Source organism: Sceloporus undulatus, chromosome 5 (genome assembly GCF_019175285.1).
Source record: "Sceloporus undulatus isolate JIND9_A2432 ecotype Alabama chromosome 5, SceUnd_v1.1, whole genome shotgun sequence".
NCBI lineage: Eukaryota > Metazoa > Chordata > Lepidosauria > Squamata > Phrynosomatidae > Sceloporus > Sceloporus undulatus.
In genome coordinates this window covers 35,724,663-35,748,827 of record NC_056526.1, presented here as the reverse complement: position 1 = coordinate 35,748,827, position 24,165 = coordinate 35,724,663, and the positions used below count along the sequence as shown (strand labels likewise).

General features: G+C 39.8%; 1 protein-coding gene across 1 annotated transcript; it reads left to right on the top strand.

Annotated features, from left to right (window-relative positions):
• On the top strand, positions 1-23,335 carry DDX17 (DEAD-box helicase 17). Its single transcript, XM_042469243.1, has 13 exons — positions 1-138; positions 3,020-3,158; positions 6,542-6,641; positions 6,853-6,986; positions 10,053-10,118; positions 10,235-10,376; positions 11,610-11,770; positions 11,853-12,025; positions 12,675-12,785; positions 13,556-13,617; positions 14,799-14,858; positions 18,736-18,972; positions 20,487-23,335. The coding sequence occupies exons 1-13, from the start codon at positions 95-97 to the stop codon at positions 20,999-21,001; spliced, it is 1,944 nt and encodes a 647-aa protein (XP_042325177.1). The 5' UTR covers positions 1-94; the 3' UTR covers positions 21,002-23,335.
• The last annotated feature ends 830 nt before the right edge of the window (positions 23,336-24,165 follow it).

Below are 24,165 nucleotides of genomic sequence, written 5' to 3'. Positions count from 1 at the left end.
TGGAGATTTAGCCGCCAAAGCCGCCCTTTGGGCTTCTTAGGGCCCTTCGGCCTCGCTATCCGCCCCAGCAGAGCCCCTTCCCGCCCTTCGCAACATGCGAGGCTTCGGAGACCGAGGCCGCGACCGGGACCGCGGAGGGTAAGTCCGGCCCGGGAAGGCTGCCGTTTGAGGCCGCTTTAACTGCCCTGGCCCAGTGCCAGGGGATTCTGGGAACTGTAGTTCTGTGAGACGTTGAGCCTTCTCTGGGGCCACAATAAACTACAATTCCCAGGATTCCCCAGCACTCAGCCAAGGCACTTAAAGCGGTCTCGAACTGGGTTACTTCTGCAGAGTGGGGGGTTGGAACTGCTGCACCAGGCAGAGCGAGCCAGGCTTTCCCCGGCGCCTTGCCTTGGGCCTCTGCCTGCAGCCCTGGGAGCCTGGGCCGGAGGGAGTGGGGCATGGCCTTGCGCTCTGGAGGCGGAGGGAGGGAGGGAGGGCTTGGGCCCACGAAGGGGCGGAGAGATCCGGGAGGGAAGCAGGCAGGAGGCCTCGGGAGGAGGGAGATCAGGGCTCCGGGAGAAGGTTTGCTTGCCCTCTGCGTTTTTTCCATTAGCTGCTCTAGAAAGCCTCCCAGGAGGCTCTGGATCTCCAAACACTGCAGACATCATCCTATTCCACGGCCCTGCCTTCAGTTAATCCTGGGAACTGTAGTTTATTGTGGTACCAGAACTCTCTCTGACAGAGGAGGCCCCATGAAACTACACTTCCCAGGATTCCCTGGCGCTGAGCCAGGGCACTTAAAGCAGTCTCAAACGGGAGCGTTTCTGCAGTGTGTTTTGGACCTTAGATTATGGGGAAAGGACATGTGGCTCAGCTGCTGCTGCTGCTGCTGAAACCATTCTTGCGTCTCTTATTTGGGATGGTAGCCCATCCGTCTTTGTATCATGAAACACTAAATGGTTTCATTCACATCTCATTTGCTGCTTATGTTTTACTTTTGCTACTATCCCAGTTAGGCATGTTAAATTATTATACAGAGTGGGCTTTAGTGCTTGAACATTGGACTAGGGCTCCAAAGAGCAGGATCCGATTCCCTACTCAGCCATAGAAATGCACTGGATGACCTTTGGCAAGTTGCACACTCCCAGCCACAGAGTCACTTTAGGGTACCCTTCAATTGGAAACAACTTGAAGGCACACACACCAACAAGCTTTGAAATCGAGGAGGTTTAACTAAGTAAATATGCTGTGGATCAGCAGTCATTTAGCACTAAGTGATCATCTTACTCCAGTATTTTGAGGTACAAAAGTTATAGGATTAGCTTGTCCAACAACTACAACATCAATTCTAGTGTTATGGTACCTTGAGAGACACTTGTCATAGTTGCTGATCTTATGGTATCGGGTTAGTACTGCTTTTGCTTTGTTGGCAGCAAAACTTGCAGCAGTTAGGGAGGATTCCAGCTCTATTCTTGTGTACTTTGTAGATGTGGAACAGGCTTAATTTGTGCATTTGATATTCAGATTTTAAACACTTCTGTGAGCACTCTTCACAGAAAGTTTATAAACATATTAATTCATAAGTATGGCCAAAGGTGGTTAATGGTTATTCCAAGGTAGATGTACATGTGACTGAATGCGTGTTGATACTCAGAAAGAGTATGGCGGGATTATAACTAGCATTGTTATAAGGCTAAGATCAAGTGGAGTAAGTCTGTGTACTATTGTTGTTTTATTATATCAGACAAACATTTGGAAACAAAAATCATAAAACATAAGAGCAGTTTTATTGGCCCCAATTCTCCTTAGAAAATATGCAAATTGAAAGTTTAAAACAGAACTCAATAAAATGAGTCTTAGGAGAAGCTTCTTGGGAATGTCATCTTGGGCCCAAGGCTCTTCTCACTTGACATTTTGAAACTTTCACTTCCTCTTCACGAATTAACTTCCAAAGTGGTAACCAGCACTTTTTCCGGTGAACATTGTAGGCTGTAGTGAGATCAATAGCGATGGAGAAGATGGAATATCTCTTCTAAATTCAGAGTATTTTTGCAGGTCAAGAGCACCCCCTTTTGAGTCTAGTTAATTGTAACTTGAGCGGTCAAAGTGGAATTGGGACTTGAAGGTGCTGTTGAGATGTCTTCCTGTTTAACAACATGTCTGTGATACTGTGGGACTGTTGTAGGGTCGAGGGAAGCAAGGCAGTTGAGTATAATGTTAGTAACTCATTTAGTGATAGAATACTTCTGCAGAGGAGCCCGAAAGTCAGTATTTCACTGGTTACAGAAGTATGAGCATATTTCAGGAAGTAATTTTTGGATCAGGTTGATTGCACTACAGATAAGCTCTTTGGTACTGTATAGTTAATAACAGTGCAGTCCTATGCTTATTTGCTTCAGTGCAAATTGCACCATCTTATGTTTTACTGCCACATACCATTTACGACACTTTTGGCTTCAGTCCTGTGCACACTTGGAAATAAATCCAGTAAACCTAATTGAAAATAATTTCAGAGTAAACATGTTCAAAATTAGCATTTCTGGCTTTGACAGTATCACCCATTGCTATTAAAATGCATTGTAGTACTTAGATTTTCAGTAAGTTGTTGCTGAACCCATTAAAAAGATGTGTAGATTACAGTGTTAACTTTTTTTAAATTGACTTTTCATATACGTTTGTTGCTTACATTCTGCCTGTTTTGAAGTTTCCTTTGGAAAGATACATTAAGAAAGATTTAAGAATATATTTTCATGCTTGATATTTCATATTTTGGTAGTGTCATTATTTGCTGAAGCATAGCTTCCTTGTTTTAGGTAAACAACAGTTTTTATGTTTCCTCTTAGGTTAGGTTTTTGTTAGTTTGAGTTATAGCAAAGCAAGTAGTTAGAGGGAGAATGTTAGTTTTTGTTGTTTTCTTTAAGTTCAGCCTTTGGATGGTGAAGAAATGATACACTTTTCAGACTTTTCCTCTCAGATTAATGCTGCTAAAAATGTCTTCATCAAACATTTAAACTTTTTTTCCATGTAATTCCTCAAGGTTTGGCAGTCCTCTTCCTCCCAAAAAATTTGGCAACCCTGGAGAACGTCTGCGCAAGAAAAAATGGGATTTGAGTGAATTGCCCAAATTTGAGAAAAACTTCTATGTTGAACATCCAGAAGTGGCAAGACTCACTCCAGTACGTTTTGTTTTTCATATACGTACACCTGATACATACAGCCTGAAGTTAATTTTATACAACATTTTAAATAATTTTGTGCATGAAACGCTTTGTGTACATTGAACCATCAGATAGCAAAAGTGTCGCCAAGTCAACCACCCATGAAAAACGTTTTCAAAACAGGAATATTTTGGAATTCAAATTAAAGGAGACTTGTATATGAAAAATAAATAGAATTATTTCTACAGATTGCTTTGTCGTTCTACACATTGAGCTAGTGGTTTTTTCACTGACTTATTAAATTTATAAAAAGTATTTCTACCCCAGTCTTCCTGTGGTGGAGAGAACATGTTCTAGTTTGCAAGGCCTCTACAGATAGATAGATAGACAGCTTTGTCACTTGAAGGCCATTTTTGCCCACAAGAGATTCTGTTGCCTCTGCACTTCATGCTTGGAATCTATGTTTATGTATGTAAATCACATTTCACAATGTGTTGTGGTAGCTTCCTGAGCTGCTGTAACTCTTCTAAATGTGAACATTTGGAATGTGTATTTTGAAGAGAATATTCTTTTTAAAAAAATTATTAAGAGAAATCTTTTATACCTTATATATAAAATTGCATATAATGGAAATACATAAAACAAAAAATACATGTGCACAAAACATAAATAAACATAACATTACAAACATGCTACTAAATCTACAAAAGTAAAAGAGGGAAAAGGTAATAATGACTACCAACTTTTCAGCTAATTGTTGTATATGATATGATATCAAACTTCCTCTATCATCAATCCTGATCTTAAATTTCTACTGTTGATTAATCCTACTAATCTTCAACTATTGCGCATTTCCCCTGTTGTTTCTGAAAGAAAGCAAGTATTGGTTCCCAGTTTTGGTGTAGTGGTTTTTTGGACTAAGACACTGAGAGACTAGGGTTTGAATCCCAGCTCAGCCATGTAAACCCACTGGGTGACATGGGCACATCACACTCTCTCAGCCTCAGGATAGCAGTAGCAACCTCTTCTGAAGAAACTTGCCAAGAAAACACCATAATAGGGTTGCCATAAGTCAGAAATGACTTGGAAGGCACACAACAAAAACAATCTATTTTAAAATTATTCTGAGATTTCTCTATAATTAGGCCAGTCAGCTTATCCTATCCATCTCAGCCAAATGAAACAATTTCAGTAGTCAGTATTTCATAATTGTCTTGTTCCTCCATTTCTGCATGTACAGAAGTCTCATAGCCATGATCATATATTCCTTAACTACTTGTTCTTCTTCCATATCCATTTTCAATAACATTTTTTACATTTTACCAATCAATACAGTTTTATCATCAAATCAGACTTATTCAAGTCAAAACCAAATGATTTTTCATCCATTTTGAATTGTTCATATATCAGTCTACATGAAAACCATTGAAAACTACCGTATTTTCCGGCGTACAAGACGACTTTTTGACCCTCTAAAATGGGGTCAAAAGTTGGGGGCCGTCTTGTACGCCAGTAACAAGAGAGCCCCAGGAACCCAGCGCACTTACCTGGTTGTCCTGCCAGCTTCCAAAGGGCTCCGGAGCCCTTTGGAAGCCGGTGCGTGGGTGCCGACCTTGCTGCCGGCTTCCAAAGCCCTCCGGAGCCCTTTGGAAGCCAGCGTTTGTGGGCATCAGGCCCCCTAAACTTGGCCTATAGTAGGCTAGGGCACTGCCTGCATGCAAGGCAGGCTTTGCAGGCCTCAGCAAAGGCCTGGGGTAAATAAAAATTTAAAAAAAATGAGAGAGAGAGAAATAGATGGAGAGAGAGGGAGAGAGATAGACACACACACAGAGAGAGAAATAGATAGATAGCTAGATAGATAGATAGATAGATAGATGAGAGAGAAATAGATAGAGGGAGGGAGGGAGAGAGAGAGAGAGAGAGAAAGAAATAGAGATAGAGAGATGAGAGAGAGAGAGAGAGAGAAATAGATAGAGAGGGAGGGAGGGAGATAGCGAGAGAAAGAGAGAGAGAGAGAGATAGATAGATAGATAGATAGATAGATAGATGAGAGAGAGGGAGAGAGAGATAGATATACAGTGGTGCCTCGGGTTACGAATTTAATTCGTTCCGCGGCCGCTTTCGTAACCCGAAAAGCCTTCGCAAGCCGAATTGCCATAGGCGCTAATGGGGAAAAGCGAAAAAAGCCGAAAAAAGCACCAATTTTTTTTTCGTAACCCGAAAAAACATTCGTAACCCGGAACAATTATTTCCTATGGAATTTTTTCGTATCCCGGAAATTTCGTAACCTGGGTATTTCGTATCCCGGGGTACCACTGTATATATATATAGAGAGAGAGAGAGAAATAGAGATAGATAGATAGAGATAAGTAGATAGATAGATAGATGATATATATATATATATAGAGAGAGAGATAGGGAGAGAGAGAGATGAGAGAGAGAGAGAGCGATAAGCAAGCAGGCAGTCAAGCAAGCAAGCCAAGATTAGAGAACGAGTTGGGGTAAATGCAGTGATGTTTTTTAAATTTTTATTTGGTGTGCATTGGAAGAGGGTTGGTCTTATACGGCAAGTATATCCCAAACTCTGTATTTTAACTGGAAAAGTTGGGGGTCGTCTTATACGCCCAGTCGTCTTATACACCGGAAAATATGGTATTAACTTCTGACTCCAGTTCCTGGTTTGTTTTTATTTTTTATACTCAAAAGATGTCTATATGTTATCCATTTTTCTTTTAGCATGACTTCTTTTCTGTAAAAAGCTTCTTGTGTAGAAACTCAGAGGGCATTTTTGAACTTAATCTTTAACAAAAAAAACAAACAAACCGGTTTTAAGAGTCTATTTTGAAATATTCCTAGGAATTAATATTCTTAGATTGTTGGCTGCAAAAGGATAAAAGTTCATGTGTTGATAGAGGGGGGAAAGCTGATTAAATTTTCATCAGGATGTGACTTGAACTACTTTTGTGTCTCAATATAAAAATAAAACTAATTTTGTCTTTTGCTGGCAATAATTCAGAAAAGTAACTTCCAGCCCAATTGAAACCAGAATGATGTTTAATAAATATATAATGCTTCATAGTGTAATTTTTTTTTGCTAAATGAGTTTTTTCTTTCCTGTGTTGGATGGCATTTTGGACATGAATTCCAATTCCAGTTTAGGAATTTGTTAAGTTTGTAAAAATGAAACTTAAAAGGGAGGAAAGAATCTGTATCAGATGAAGCTATGAGAACAAAGAAACTGTTGTGGAAGGTTTATGATAGACACAAATGGATGAGAAACAGTTGTGTTTATAGAAATGAAGGGAGTCACCTGTTTGTTAATGCTTGCCAGTGTTTATATAAAGAAAAAAATTGGTTCCTTCTCACAAGGTTTTCTTGACCTTTTCCACTTCTCTAAATAGTATGAGGTGGACGAACTGAGAAGAAAGAAAGAGATTACAGTTCGAGGATCAGATGGTTGCCCTAAGCCAGTATTTGCCTTCCACCAGTGTAACTTTCCACGTGAGTATTTTGCCATATTGCTAAGCTCCAGTGTTGGGTTTGGTGGGTGGTAAGACAAAAATTTGCATGTATTCACTCCAAAGATTATCTTGATATATTGCTTGGAGAAACTACTCTTTGGCCTTAGTTGGCACAAATTGATTAGAATAGTTCATAACAAATGTTCTGTCTGTATTTATCTGTTGGTTTGCAAATCTGTTTTAATTTGTAGAATATGTAATGGATGTCTTGATGGACCAGCACTTTACAGAACCAACTCCAATTCAATGTCAGGGCTTCCCATTGGCCCTTAGTGGTCGTGATATGGTGGGCATTGCGCAGACTGGCTCCGGAAAAACATTGGCAGTATGTATTTTTGTAGGGTCATTTTGTCTATATTTCTCTTTAAAGCAGGGATTCGTGGCTTCTAGAGATTTGAGGACTATATCCACCACTGCTAGGTCCTTGGAGTACTGGCCAAAACCAACCAATTCTGCCCTCTTTGGACTCTTATAATATGGATTTTTGCCACATTTCCCCTTTGTCAGCCACTTATATGTCTGGTTTCAGAGCCAGAAGTCAAAATGGGGCAGAATGTTCTATTTCACCCTGAGAGTGTCAGTGGACGTTTTTGGCCAAGGCATAGCAAGTAGGGAGGCTGCAAGGGTGCTCAGCAATGGCTCCTTTTCATCCTAGAGTGAAGTGACAAGGCTCCATCCTGGACCAGGTGTTATTCAACATCTTTATCAATGACTTGGATGACAGAATTGGGGGCATACTTATCAAATCTGCAGATGACACCAAATTGGGAGCAATTGCAAATACCCCAGAGAATAGGATCAAAATCCAAAATGACCTGAATAAACTACAAAGTGGGCCAAAGCTAACAAAATGAAATTAAATACAGAGAAATGTAAGGTACTGCACTTAGGGCAGAAAAATGAAATGCACAGATATAGGATGGGGGACACCTGACTGAACGAGACTACATGTGAAAGGGATCTAGGAGTCCAAGTAGACCACAAGTTGAATATGAATCAACAGTGTGGTGCGGCAGTACAGTGTCTAGATCAAGGGAAGTAATAGTGCCACTATATTCTGCTTTGGTCAAGCCCCACCTGGAATATTGTGTCCAGTTCTGGGCACCACAGTTCAAAAAGGACATTGAGAAACTGGAGAGTGTCTAAAGGAGGGCAGCTAAAATGGTGAAGGGTCTGGAAACCATATCCTATGAGGAATGACTTGGGGACCTGGGGATGTTTAACCTGGAGAAGAGAAGGTTAAGAGGTGATATGATAGCCCTGTTTAAATATTTGAAGGGATGTCATATTGAGGAGGGAGCAAGCTTGTTTTCTGCTGCTCCAGAGAACAGGACCCAGAACAATGGATGCAAGCTACAGGAAAAGAGATTCCATCTCAGCATTAGGAGGAACTTCCTGACAGTAAGGGCTGTTCGACAGTGGAACAAACTCCCTCGGAGTGTAGTGGAGTCTCCTTCCTTGGAAGTCTTTAAGCAGAGGCTGGATGGCCATCTGTTGGGTATTCTTTGAGTTCCTGCATGGCAGGAGGTTGGACTGGATGGCCCTTGTGATCTTTTCCAACTCTACGATTCTATGATTCTAAGGGACCCATTCAGTTCCAGTTTATTCCATTCAGTTACAGTTAATATGACATTTGTAGGAGCCAAATCACAGATCATCCTAAAATATAAATTCCACCTAAGACTATTGTCTGTAAATCTTGTATACTGACTATGAAACTTCATATGAAGTTTGGTCATATGTCTGTAATCTGGGAGGGTATGATCCCCCCTCCCATTTTGTTTCATGTGGCCTAATGCTGTACATATTTGTTTAAGTAATTAAGTCCCACTTTTTAATTTTGACTTGTATCCATGACAGTGCAGATGGATTGCAGTCCTAGACTGGTATCATACTTAAACAAGGAAGCACCCTTTCACTTCTGACTTATGAAATACAGATTGTATGATATTCATCACTTTTTATGATTGAATATATGTTGATTGTAATATGTTCCCTCATACGGAGGTATGTCAGTAACAGCAGCATCCTCTTCTTTTCTGACAGAGCATATATTAGTCCTTCTCTGCTGTCTATCTATTTGACTAATTGACTGAAGGATGGTGTTGCTGTTGTGTCCGTGACCTCTTAAAAGAAACACATACAGTGGTACCTCGGGTTACGAAATACCCAGGTTACGAAATTTTCGGGATACGAAAAAATCCCATAGGGAATCATTGTTTCGGGTTACGAATGTTTTTTCGGGTTACGAAAAAACTTTTGGTGCTTTTTTCGGCTTTTTCGCACGGAATCGCGGCTTTTCCCCATTAGCGCCTATGGCAATTCGGCTTACGAAGGCTTTTTGGGTTACGAAAGGGGCCGCGGAACGAATTATTTTCGTAACCCGAGGCACCACTGTACCTGGATTCAGTAAGGGGTCTAAAACTTAAGATGGTGCAAAACCTATGTAGATCTGAGGATATAGGAACCATAGAACTCTGAAATACAGAAATTTTTCTCCTTTCTTCCATCCTCCATTAATGCAGTCCTCTGAAGATCAGCTTAATTGCCTTTGAAGGCATACAGAAGGTATACATCAGGGTTTTTTTTCCAACTAGGGTTTCCACAAGAAGTTGTGATTGAAAACAAATTGATGTAGCTATAAAAAAAAATTTCAGTCACAATGTCTTGTGGAATCCTAGGGAACTCTAATTTAAAAAACAACAACAGCAAACCCTGATTTATTTTTTCTGTGTCTCTAATAGCAATTAAGCTGATCTTCAGAGCCATAGAGATAATTTTTATTCAGAGGATCTTGAGACCTGAAAGCTCTTTGGAGGGTTCCTTCAGGATTAAAAGGTTGAGAAAAGGTGGTGTAATTTATAATTGAAAGTTTATTAATGGACAACAGCAATAATAATAATAATAATAATAATAATAATAATAATAATTTTATTTGTATTTTCCTGCTTCTCCCTGCACATATACACTTGTCCCTCCACATTTGCGGCTTTCACTTTTGCAGATTTGATTATTCACATATTTTATTAATGTGTTTTCTCTAGGAATATCTAGGTCAACTTTAACCAAAAGTCGTTCTGAAGGACCTAGAGATTCCTAGAGAGAACACTCTATTAGGCATTTGTAGCTCCTCTAGCACAATTCTGTGGTCAAGGTCTGGCAGATGTTGACCACAGAGTTGCACTGGAGGACCTAGAGACTCCTAGAGAAGTGTTCTCTCAGGTTAAAAACGTAAGTGTTTTATTATTTGCAGTTTTTTCCACATTCATCCTGTGCCTCTAACCCCAGTGAATGTGGAGGGACAAGTGTATATCCATTGTTAAAAGCCACTAATCAATGCCTTGGCCATTTTTATCTCCTCTAATGGATGTTTGTTTTTCTTTTGTTATAGTACTTATTGCCAGCAATTGTTCACATCAATCATCAGCCATATTTGGAAAGGGGGGATGGTCCAATTGTGAGTACCTTTTTGGGCTTTCCTTTCTATGTACATGTTTCTTTCTGCTCTGTCATGCTACACACATGGGCCTTTGGTGAAATGTCATGTGGTATTTTGGATGGCTTCCTTTGCAGTGCTTGGTTTTAGCTCCTACCCGAGAGTTGGCCCAGCAAGTCCAGCAGGTGGCTGATGATTATGGTAAATGTTCAAGACTGAAGAGTACCTGTATATATGGAGGAGCACCCAAAGGTCCCCAAATCAGGGACTTAGAAAGAGGTAATTAATTGTGGATTGATGTTGTGCATGCTGGATATATCAGATCAGTGTGTTTATCTCCAGTACTGTATGTGCATGTTTTATTCAAAAAAGTACAAAAGATCAGTACAGTGGTACCCCGGGTTACGAAATTAATTCGTTCCGCGGTTAATTTCGTAACCCGAAATACCTTCGTAAGCCGAATTCCCATAGGCGCTAATGGAAAAATAGCTCTCTGCTGCCCTCCGGTGGCGGAAAATAGCGCCGCGGTTTTTTCGTAACCCGAAGAAACCTTCGTAAGCCGAAGCAATAAATCCCTATGGGATTTTTTCGTATCCCGAAAAATTCGTAACCCGGCGCATTCGTATCCCGGGGTACCACTGTAATAGAAACTTGGTCTCTTAAGATAAACTTTATATGAACAGTTGATAGATCAGTTAAGGTTGGGATTGAGGCCATTCATGCCTGCTCCCAGGACAACTGGAAGTAATAGGATATGATGTTTGATTTTTGAAATTGGCTAAAAAACAGTGGATTTCCAGAGAATTTTTTGTAGTGCAGGACCTGGGGAATAAAGCTATGCTTCTGAGGCATTTTTTGTTTGTAAGCTCCTTTTCCTATGTATTGAATACATTTTAAAAAGGTGGGCCCAGGATCTTCAGGGAACCCCATGTGGCATATGGGCTATATGTTCCCAACCTCTACACTATAAGATAGCGGTGGGCGACTGTGGAGGGTGAGGACTAAATTAACCCCCAGGACTCCTTGGAGGGTTGCAAACCACCCCCACCCCCCGCACACTTGTTCCTGCAAAAAACAAAAAATCAAAACGTTTTACTCCTCCTCCAGCCTTTGAATGTCAAAGTGATTTTGGATCTTCCTGGCTCCCTAGTGGGCATTTGAGGCAGAAAAAAAGTTTCTGAAAAGGTTGGCAAAATTTTGTTTTACCCACATGGTGAAAAGGCCCTCCATGCTCTGTAGAGCTAATTTAGGGTCTTTTTGGAGTAAAAGGGTTTTTTTTAAATCTATGAGGGGCCCTGAGAGCCACATGCAGCCCATGGATCACACTTTCCCCACATTTGCTATAGGATGTAGACACTTCTAATACAGTACTGTGTAGATGAATATAATGCATGTGTGTACTGTATACAGTTTTCCATGTGTGTTCTTATTCTGTTATTTGTTAAGATTTTTAGCTTGACAGGTCTAAGATAATTGAATGCTTACTTTTCTTTGCCCAAATATTCCTTGAAGGTGTTGAAATTTGCATTGCCACACCTGGACGTCTAATTGATTTCTTGGAAGCAGGGAAAACTAACCTTCGTCGATGTACATACCTTGTATTGGATGAAGCTGACAGAATGCTGGATATGGGTTTTGAACCTCAGATTCGTAAAATTGTTGATCAAATACGGGTATGCAAAACGTTACTGTATTAGTTTCTATTGTATTCTCATTTTAAAGAGCATCATCCAAATAATCCAACTTTTCTCTCAGCCTGATAGGCAAACTCTAATGTGGAGTGCCACTTGGCCAAAGGAGGTCCGCCAGTTGGCTGAGGATTTCTTGCATGACTATGTCCAGATCAACGTGGGCAATCTGGAGCTGAGCGCCAATCATAATATCCTGCAAATAGTGGATGTATGCATGGAAAGCGAGAAGGATCATAAGTATGGATGCTGTTATATTGTGCTCAGTTTGCTTGCAAATTAGATACACACATCTTTATAAGTGTATTACTTTTTAAGTTGAGATTAGCAAATGCCAAATCTAACTTGGTATTGATTTTACATGTTTTTTCTTTGTTGTTCGGCTTTCAAGACACCTACATAAAATAGTGCCACCCATTGAAATATTCATTGTTCATTAATTTGAGAAACAAATCCAAGATACGTTGCCTCAGCTGACTAGACTGAGATACCAGTAGTTCTAACATGCCATTTAAATGTTGTGCATAATTATTTACAAATGACTGAATAGTATTAAAGGCCAAGATCCTATTGTGATACACTGCTGGTGTTATGTATTACATGAGCAGTGATTCTCTGAGCATTTGTGCAGGGAGGCAACAAGAGGAGAAACAGAGTCAGCTCCAATATACCTATTAAACATCTGACTTGTAAAAGTGGGATTATTGTTGTCTTTTCTCTCATTTTTTTACTACCAGTACCTTCACCTCAGTCAGCATAACTATACCCATGAATGTTAGGATTTTAACAATGATGACCTTATCTCAATAATGACATTAAATTAATTTATTGTATTTAATCTGTTCTTTTGTATAATTTGTGTTTTTTAAAAAAAAACTTTTGGAAAAAGACTAATACAGCTGATGGAAGAAATCATGGCTGAAAAGGAGAACAAGACAATAATTTTTGTGGAAACTAAGCGAAGATGTGATGACCTAACTCGAAGAATGCGTAGAGATGGGTAGGTCCTTGGACCTAATTTGAACAAGCATTTTTCCAGCTGACAATGTATAAGTCTTAACCTTTGCGACCCCAATCCTATGTGTGTTTGATTTGTAATGAAAATTCATATATAAAAGAAATGGTGCTGCTGTCTTGTAGGGACTGCTGGAGAAGACAGGCAGCTTTTAATTATGAGATGCCCATTAACATTGTTTTTTTTAAAAAAATTATTGCACAGATATACAAAAAACATAACAAATCAAATGAAATCAACATATCATCATATTATATATCTTGTGATCAAAACAACTCCCTTATCCCTTATCGACCTTTATGTTATTTTCTATTTGGGTATTCAATATTCAATCTTTATTCATTTTTTTTAGTGAAAACAGGAGATAGAAAGGGGAAAAGGGAAAATCAGAGGTGCTAAACAAAACAAGGCAAAAGCAGAACCAAACACAAAAACAAAAAAAAGACAAAAAATTGTTGATAAAGAAGGTGCACTGATAGATAATTAACTAAAAATATTTGAAAGCTAAATGCAAATGGGAAGGGCACACTATTTCTAAAAAAAACTGTAGAGTTGTTTTTCTCATAGTGTTCTTTTCATTGTGCCCAAGAGTCTTCCATTATTGGCCCTGTTTGTGTTCTTAGAAGTCACTAAGTTAATTGATTAATTATAGTACTGATTATTGAATCAGTCCATTTCAGTTTGTTATAATACTTTAACATTTCTGAAGCTTGGGTAGGCATCAGTCAAAACTAATGAAAACTTTTTTTTTTTAGTTGGCCAGCTATGTGTATTCATGGAGATAAGAGTCAACCAGAGCGAGATTGGGTGCTTAATGGTGAGTAGTAGGAAGAAGCTAGCTGATTTACCAAAGAATGCTTTGTTTTGTCATTAGGTAGTGTGATCAGCAAATGGTATAATGTAAGCTGATTGTGACTCTATCTAAATGCTAAACATGCTTAGCATTAAGCTAAATTAGCTTTTTTAAATATTAGTTTCGCTATACACATTGTACTACTTTTTGATGGAAATAGTATTGGGGAGGAACAAACATAGCTTTGAAAAGTAACATTCAGAGCTAGCTCCATATAATTAACTTCATTCATTCATTCAGAGTTTAGCTGTTTACAAATTGTTGATTTGATAGTTCCCATAGTTCCCTGCCCTCAGGCTTACAATCTAAAAAAGACATGACACAAAAGGAGAAGGGAATGTCATTGGGGAAGGAGTCTAGCAGTTGGTTCTTTTTTCTCTCTGAGGCCAAGGGCATGGCAGAAGATTGGAACAAGGCCCTTCTTCTGTCCCTTGGTGGAGCTGTGCCTGCTCCTTCTCTTTCCTTCTGAGGACAGGGCCATGGCAGATGAATGGAGGAAGGGGCCTTCCCCTGTCCTAAGATGTGTCAGTATTAAAATCTTAAGTCTGGTTCTAGAACCCTTAAATCAAAGCCCTGAGCAGATGGGCCAGGAAAGCACAGGCTAAGCCTGGGTGCTAGCCTGGCTTAGTTCCTGGGATTGTGTGGGGATGGGCAGATGTTTACACTCATGCCTGTCCCCATGCCATGGACCTGATACTGTAGTGTGCCCCTTATCTTAGGCTCTTGGTGCCACTACTGAAAAGACACCTCCTCCCCATTGCAGCATCTGACATGGAAACAGGGCGCCTGGCTGTCCCATGTGGCCAAGTTCCCCGTTTCTGCATCAGATATGGTGATGGATCTTTTCAGTAGTGGCAACAGGAGAGTAAGGTAAAAATGTGGTTTGGGGTCTATAATCAATTGGGCTTTGCCATTGAGTTTCCAGGAATCTCTATGGCAAATGGCCACATTAAGCCTTGTTTACTGTATCCGTATCGAGCCTGCCAGAATCTGGCCTGATCCTGGCCCTGTGGTTTTGGATGCAAATCCAGAGAGAACATGGACTTTTTGCCCCATATGGACAGCCCCTGAGTTAAACTTAAAATCTGTGACTTTAAATATGGTTTTATGACTAGTAAACATCAAGATAGTATTTCTTCTTTCAGAGTTTCGTTCTGGAAAGGCTCCGATCCTCATTGCTACGGATGTTGCATCTCGTGGGCTAGGTTTGTACACATGGGCTTCTTTGGCCTGCTTTTTCAGGTCATTTCTTTAGCTTGACACTTCTGTTTCAAAGAGTTATAAAGCGTGACTTTCCCCAACATGTGAAATGTCTTTTTTTAACATTGATCTTTTTTTTCTTTCATATTCAAAATCTCTTCCTGCTCCTAGTGAACAGGCTTTGGTCTGCAGCAAGGCCTAGGCATGACTTATCGATCGCCAGTGGGGAGAAGAGACGTCCAATTACTCAGCCCAATTGTTTCAACACACCCTCTCCTTATCCAGCTCCAGCTTTTGTGGCTGGATGGCTAAGCACTAAGTTCTTGTTTGTAATTACTGGGTAGCAGTGCAAACAGCTTTTTAAAAACCCTTTTATCTCCACATGCATTACTAACATAATTGCACCTTAACATGTTAGATAAGTAGATCCTCCCCCAGCTCTGAAACACTGCTTCACGCATGTGAACATATTTTGTATTTTTACATATAAGTATTCTACCTCACTTTTCCTCCTAAACTGGACTGCTGAGGTTTAATAAAAGCTGCAAGGTTTTTTTCTCAGTATTACAAATATTGTTTCTCTTGAATGCTTGAATAAACAAACCCACTTTCATATTTTTATCCTAGTCAATAAGATCTACATCCCTTATTAGAATTGTGAATAGATCCTACAGTCATTGTAGATACTTGAGAAATATGGAAGAAAGTAATGTTTAGTAATGGGATCTGTTTGGTAATGTTAAATTTTAATGGGTTGACACTTCATGGCACATCTCACACAGAATCAGTGAAATAATCCCATAGGTTGTTCAAAGGGACTTTCAGTACATGAGAATTTATTACTTTCATGTTTTTTAAAAAGACTTAATTCAGCTTGTTTTTAGTTCCCCTTAAAAGTGATGAACATATGAAAAAAGCTGGTAGCTTTCACTCACATAATGTAAATTTCATCCATGCCATCCCTTGAATTCTCCCTTCTGTAGAGGTGTTCATGTGGATTTCAGTCTCTGTCCTCTGGAGTCATGTCTGGATCTGTGCAGGTAGAACTTGGACCTGTTAGGAGAAGGGGTGAGGCCAGGTTTATTTTAATGAAGGATTTTCCTTGGCAGTGTTTTTTAAAGCAGGCTTGCTGTGTGCTGGTAGCTTCTTTGTGCATCTTGCCTAGACACTTAAAATCAGCCCTTTTCTCATATTTCCCCAAAACAACTCCTTTGGATACTATTTAAGGAAAACAGTCTCCCCGTTCTGCCTTCTCCACTTTACTGAGGCTGTGGGGAAAAGGTACCAGAGTCTGTTTCTTGTTACTAAATAACATCTTGGCTTGTTTTGGGGCCCAGAGTTTGCTACCTTATGATACCTAACTGGCAAAACTCTGGACGAATTCCTCCAAGTTCCTGGAAAGTGAAGGCTTCTACCTAAAACATAGATCAGGGGCGCGCACTTTTTTGGATGAGTCACCAGGGTTTTTCCTTCTTCTCAAATGAACATTGGTCTCAGAAAACTCTTCCAGGTAAGTTGAGTCCCCCATAATGGCTTCTTTGTGAATAATCCCCAGGCGAGAAGAACTTCCCCTCTGCACTGTTTTTACTTTAAAAAAAAAAAAAAGATTGGTTACGCTTCACTCTGTTAAAGTCAAATCATTAAATTTCTTTTTGTTTGTTTTCTTTAACAGAAACTTTGATATCAGCTGCCGATCACTCAGTGCAGGTCTGGGGACATATCTACATTGGTGGTCGAAGCAGCTCTCTATATGATGGTGTTTGTTAGTTTTCTGCCCCTCCCAGTTAATATTCAGAGGTTCAGTCCTTTTTCCGGGGGGCATCTCAGTGGGTATGCATCCCCAGTTAGTCAGATATATTTATCTTTAGAATAATCAAGAACTGAACTTGTAAAGCTCTGAAGAAATATTATGAAGCTTCACATCAGTGCAAGATAGATAGTGAGTAACTTTTTTAGTATGTGTTTTCATCCCCCTCCCATCAGATAGTCTGGATCTGATAACACACCTTTCTAAGGTGGAAATTGCCCTCACCTCTTCTTTCTCTTCCTTGTTGTCCTCCCATGGATTTCCTACGAAAATCCAGTCATTGATGCCTTCATTGTTAACTGATGATCTCTGTGCTTTCTAACAAGAATGTGCTTCCTGATAATACTCATTGTAGCGACTTTACTAATGGATGTACAGAATGGGATTTGCTGAGGCCCCATAGCCTATTGTTTGTCAGACTCCAGCTAAATCCTAGCTGTGAAGATGTGAGTGCACTCAGTACATTATCCTGCCCTTATGTTAACACTTGCCCTTTGAGATACTTGCACCCTAGCTGGAGACTCGCGCTGCCCCTGTGAAATCTGCCTTCTCACTTTTTGGTGTGATTCAGGACTTTGGAGTCTGGAAAGATTGAGGAGCCCCCCCTCAGTGTAATAAGAAACAGACATGACACCCATTTGCCACTACTGCAACCCACTTTTATCCACCCCGCCCCCCCAGTCCCCATCCTTTTATTTGAAAATGATGCAGTCTGGGCAATAGATGCAGCCTGATCTTTTGGATGTAATTTTTAGCATCTTCATTTTTGACAATTGCCCCCTTTAAGCCCTGTGAGGGGACAGCAAGCGTTGGAGGACCTGAAACGTTTACGTGAACCCAGGTTCTCAGGCGCTTGACAACCAAATGGGGCTACAGAGAAGCATCTAAGCCAGTTCACAGAGCGAGCGTGTGTGGGGACTTCTCCTCGCTGCCATGGACCCTTGATGCATGCTCCCCGCGCTCCAGTGGTCCCGTGTCAGAGGGCGGAGTTTTCGAAAGGAGGCCGCCAAAAATAAAAGGCAAAGAGACGGGATCGGCTGCAGCGATTTCCCACAGGAGGAGGGAGTGTGCATCGGTCTGGTAACAAAACAGGGAATGTTTCTCATTTTTAAAAGGAAAGTCAATCTGTGTTTTATCTTGGATATATCTAAATATTCTCTGTAAAATGCAGATTTGTTTTTGTAAGTGTGAGTTGTAATTTTTATTGTAAAATTACTTTTCTGAATGTTGTATGACAGGTTTTTATCATCACATTATTATTTTCTGACCTGGATGCTTTTGAAATCTCAGGTGTTTTTCCCCCTAAGGCTTTGAATATTTGTATCTGAGATTATCTCCTTATAGTTAAATTAACTACAGGCAATGCTATGATAGAAGTCAAAATGAGATGGAATTATTGCTATGATCAAAAGTTATTATGGTGAGCCTCTGAACAGGGAAAATTTAAACAGTCCAGCTGTTTACTGTCACAAATTGGCAACTGTTATCTCAGCTAAAACTGAGATACCTTAGATGGCAAAGGCAAACCTTATTTTAGCATTTAAAAATTTTTCTAACAAAAATGTTGTGACTTAAAACTTTGTGGCGATAAGGTAAGTGTTACTAGATTTGTAGACTTCTCCTAACAGAGTTAAAGACATTTGCAGTTCTCTCTCTTGCCCAGTCCAGTTTGCTGTGTCTGTAAAAAGAGTGGCACATTTGTTTCATTTTTTGATAGGCTGTTGTTGTGGGGTAAAATTGCCTGTATTGCACAAGTCAGATGTTCAGACATCGATGTAATGTGTGTTTTCATGATGTGCATGCAGCAAAGAATGGATGAATTTGAGAAAAATGGTGAACTGCTTTGACTTGTCAGCTTTGGAACCCAAATTCATGGTTCCCATGGGCATACATATATCAGTTTAGCCTTTTGCTCTGTTGGGAAGAGTCTGTACTGTAATTTTTCCTAACAACTACTAACTTTTTTCTTTTCTCTTGTTACTGTCACTTGCATTTGTGCTCCCCACCTTCTGTTGGCACATCCTCCTTCCACTACCCTCTCCTGAACCCTTCACTGTGCTTGGTTGCTTCACAAGATGTGGAAGATGTAAAGTTTGTGATAAACTACGACTATCCAAACAGTTCGGAGGATTATGTGCACAGAATTGGCCGTACTGCCCGTAGCACCAACAAAGGCACTGCCTATACATTCTTCACACCAGGAAATCTGAAACAGGCTAGAGAACTAATAAAAGTATTAGAGGAAGCCAATCAAGCTATCAATCCTAAACTGATGCAGCTTGTAGACCATAGAGGTGGTGGCGGTGGCGGAGGTAATAAATTCTGCTATTTATATATTATTTGGATTTATGTAGCTATAGTTGCATTAAATATGGTGTTATCAAGTGATTCCTTCTTTGACTGAAATCTAAGGAGAATTATGATGGTAATTTATATGTTCATGTGATTTATCTGTTCCAGAAGTTCAGTCAACTCCAGTTTTTCTATCATTTTTTAATGTTGCTTCTGTTTGCCTCATCTTTACCTAGCTTGCTTCTTTTATAGGGCATTCCATTGTACCCTTTCCTGTATCTGTTTCAACTTTTATTAAACCACCTTGAGCTCTGGACTGGTGAAAAGGAGGATATAAGAAAATATAATAATAAATTTCCTTACATATGCAAAGGGATTCTTTAGTACTTTTGACACTAACACCTAACTAGCCAATAGTACATGATCTCATTGTGTACTGAAATTCCAGACTAACCCAACTATGTCTCTGTATTCCATATGGTTATGCCTATTGTACTAGTGGCCAAAAGAAATGTAAATGGGTCAGGCATGCTTTGTATATAAGTAGAGTATTATAAATCCAAGCAGTTTGAGACCACTTTAACTGGCCTGGTTCAGTTCTAGGGAATTCCGGAAACTGTAGTTTTGTGAGATGTTTAGCCTTCTCTGTCAGAGAGGTCTGTTAACACAACAAACTACAGTTCCTAGGATTCCTTAGCACTGAGCCTGAACAGTTAAAGAAGTCTCAAACTGGATTATTTCTGCAACGTGTTTTGGATACTTTAAAAATTCAGTTATTAATCTCTTTTGTGAAATGTTGCCATATGATTTGGAGAATTCTCAATTATTCAAAAAAGAAAGAAAGAATTGGGGATAATGCTTCAAATCACACACATCATTGTATCACAGAAGGGGCTAAATTTGAGAGGTAGCAGTTTGGATTCCTGGCAGCATCCCTGCTGTCCTTCCTTGAACCTGGAGGGTAGCCTAGTGAATGGTTCATTTTCTGTTAGGCCTCTGCATTCAAGCTGTCCATACTGTGCCATCCAATACTGTGCCATTACCAGACTAGCCTGGAAGAGGGACAATTGATAGTTTCTATTACACCACAGAAGTAGACATGACAGTCATGTGGACTCTGGAAGACTGATCTCCAATCTGTACTATTTTTTAAACCATTTATTCATTTTATGGAGTTATTTTTCATCATAGTAAAAAAAAGTTCAAATTCAAGTTACTTTCCTCACAGATGGGCATATTTCCACATCTGCTTAAAAGACCAAAGTCCTCTGAAATATTATAGTCCATTTCTTCTCCTTTTTAGACTATAACTGTTAACACCAAATATTTGGCTCTTTTTGATTATCCCTTCCCATTATGTAAAAGAAAGCAGATCTTTAGAGATTAGAATTGGTGACTGAATAATGTGAAAAAAGAATAAATGGTTTACATGAGTAGACAAAAATAGTTTTAGTGTTGCAAATTAAAATTGTTCCTAGAGAGATTTTGACTGTGCCCTTTAACACTATATTAAATGGAGCCCTGTATATTCCAGGTGGCCGTTCTCGTTACCGTACCAGTAATTCTTCCAATAACCCCAATCTGATGTACCAGGAAGAGTGTGAACGGAGGCTCCGGGGTGTTAAAGATGGCCGAAGAGATTCAAGTAGCTTCCGAGACCGTGATCGTGGCGACAGTTTTGCTAATGGAGCCAACAAGGGCTATGGTAGTGCATATGGGAGTGCAAATTCTGCATTTGGGGCACAGCAGGGCCAGTATGGTTATGCCCAGGGAGCTTATGGAACAGCTGCTTATGGTACAACTGGCTACGCAGCAGAGTATAGTGCTGCTGGGTATGGTGGAGCCAGCACTGCCAACGCTGGGAGAAACTCACAAAGCACCAGTCAACAGCAGTATGCAGGGATGGGCCGTTCGGGCCAACAGCCACAACCTCTCATGTCGCAACAGTTTCCTCAGCCTCCAGGCACCAACGTGATGGGCTATATGGGACAGACTGCCAACTATCAGTATCCGCCTCCTCCACCACCCCCTCCCCCTTCACGCAAATGAGACCATTTGCTTTAGTGGTTACCAGTCAAGATTTGCAATTAAGAACCTCCTTCCTCCCCCCTCCCCATTGTGATGTTTTCCCTATGCAGGTTAAATGTAGAATTCGCCACCCCAATTCTACCCACAAAGAGTCCAGTCCACATTACCAATTTTGTTTTTATAATTAACATTGACTGGAAAAAGTTACTTTATACATATTTTAGCCTTGCATGTTACATAATCTGGAATGATTATTTTCTCTCTCAAAAAGAAAAATTCTTACAGAGCAGATATGTCCCAGTCCAACTGTCATTGTGCCTGAGGCTTGTGTATGAAAACTTGCTGCAGAGAGGACAACTTCTCCGTGCTGTAATCATCAAGAAAGATGGTGCTAAAGGGTGCTCCCTTAACAGAATATTAAAGGTGGTGTGATTTTTGCTTACTCAATTTAAATTTAAGACTTTGTTTTCTACAAAATAATCAAACAGAAGATTGGATTTAGAATTGGTGGCACAATTTGTGGTTGTTCCAAACATCCACTCCCCAGAAAACACAAAGGATAGATTTAACTTGGCTAGCATTTCTGCAGCTCCTGGATGTCTTGTCAGCCCTTTAGGAAAGGGATGTAACAGTGTTGGAGATGAGTGTTCCTTTCTGTTGTAAAGCACTTTCACTTTAGTTTTAATCACAAGATCTTATTTTTAAGTTGATTGGGTTTCTCTTTGGCTCTTAAATCACTAGCAATTGAATTTCACTTGGGATCACAAAAGAAATCTTGCTCCAAGTGTCCACTGCTGAGGTTGAGTTTGCACTTCAGCAAAATTTGTAAGGAATACTACCTGGGTGCTCTCTTTCTAGAATACTTGGTACTGACCAAGTTCAAGATCCCACTATACTGATAAAATGATTTCCGTTTTTCTGTTTAAAATTTTAAAGATTTCTTTTAGTTTGAATAGAATCTGAACCCTTCTTCTTGGGGAGGAGGAAGAGATGGCTAATACTGTATGTCTTGGAGCTGCATTCATATCCTGATCTGAATAGGGCTTTCCTTGGCTTTTGAATTGAATTTCTTCAGCTGTCTTTATGCTCAGCTTTTACAGGTAGGTAGCATTGTAGGAAATGTTAGGGAAGGATGGAACTTTAAACACTTCCATCCAATCTTAATGTGTTTTTTTTTCAAGCTAAGCAAGATTTTAGGTGGGCTGGGGGCTGGGTGGGGGCAGGATTCTCTTTTGAGTATTAAGGGTTATGTCTTGTGACTTAGCAGAAGGGTTGGTAGTAACTGGCTTTTGTAATGCATCACCTGGGATGTTGAAAGAACATGGGAAGAGATCGCAGATGTTTGTGAATGCAGTGTTACCCTCTGTTTTGGTAAATAAATAGCTTAGCCAAATAAGACAGCCCTGTTACAGCAATGTGGAGCTGGCTTATTAAAATGGGGTTTTGATATGGGTTCCTTAGCCATCTGGGGGATGATAAATCAGTTGTTTGTCTTCACAATATACAGGTAGGTTGTTGCCACAGGCTGGGAGGGAAACATTTGCCAGTTTTTAAAATTCCTCTTGCCTCTCTTCTGTAACTGTAAGTTGGCAAAAGGAGAAGTCTGGACAGTGAGCATCAATGCTAATAAGATAAGAAATGAACATTCATTTTCTAAACACTTGTGTAATCTGTTTCCTTCCTGAAAAACCAGTATGGAGCAATTTTGAGTTCATGTGGAATTTAATTACAAGCATAGGGTATGTGGGGAGAAGGCATACTTCCTATTGTCCTTAAAGGAGTTTTAGGAAAGTCAGGACTGCTGTATGGTCTTAGTATTTAGCAGTCTTTGCAGGCATAAAATTGTGTTGGGTCTTGCAGTGCTTTATTATACTATGAAGTCAACTATAGCCCAGAGTCTTACATGTTTTGTCAGGGTATTAGCCAACCATTGAATGCTCTGTGGCATATACTACCCATGACCTGCCTGGTGCTGCTTAGTTCCACTTACCAGCTAAAGAGTCCTGCTGACAACATGGTCACGTCTATTGTTTCCATAGTAAACATTTGTAAAAGTACCAATCCAGCATTTCTTTCCTTTCAGATAAATCACCTTGGGCTTTGTTCTGTTGAAAATATTTAGACTCTAAACTTTAGAGGCTTCTTTGGGTGGGATCAGTGCTCCGTTTCAACCCTTGCTGATATTTGAACACATTCCTATTGTATTAACAAAGACTTGAATGGAGAGATTCATAGCTCGGTGGTGTTCAGGCACAGCATACTAAAAAGCTATGTTATTATTAGTTTGTAAATTGTCCTTTTGATACCATCTTGTTTTCTTTTGTAGGTATGAATAAAACACTGTTGTCAATAAAAGTTGGTTTCTTGGGTTTTTTGTTCATTTAAAAGGCATATAGGAAGGCATTGGGGTTCTTAGGTATCCATATGGGGACCAGTGTTGTTTAAGTTGTTCATAAATGATCTGGTATTAGGTGTGAGCAGTGAGGGTCACTTCTGCTGATGATACTCAGTTTTGCATGGTTAGGGCAAAAATGCATTGCATTGGATTCTAGAAGAGTCTCTCCAAATTTAGGAGATGGGTATTAATATTGCAATTAGATTTCCTGTTAACAAGTGTAAAATGGTGCATATTGGTGCCTCCTCCTCCCAAAATCCACATACATCCCACTAATGATCTGAGCTGGCAATGACTGACCAAGAAGGAGATCTTACAATTGTAGGGCATAGTTTGAAGAAAATGTTGACCTAGTTTGCAGGTGTTTAAAAAGGTCAATTCCATATTTGTTTTTATTTATATTCTCCCTTTGGATGTCATGAAAAAGGGAGACAGACCTAAAATATACTGCTCTTATATAAATTTGTGATGAGACTGCAAGAGTACTGGTCACTGCCTGGAAAAAGAAATTATATAGAGAGAACCAGAACAATCAAGGAACTGGAGCATGTACCTTATAAAAAAGATACTACATTATTGGGTGCTGAGAGGGGGGGAAAGGCAAGAGGAAGAAGTCTAAACAGTTATGCATAGTGTATTGAAGTTTTTCTCATGCTAGAACTGGCAATCTCCAGTGAAGCTGAGGAGTCAGGATGAATATAGTTGGCCCTCTGTATCCATGAATTTTTTATCCACAGATTCAACCATCGACCAACCATGGCTTGAAAATATTTTTTAAAAAATACAAATT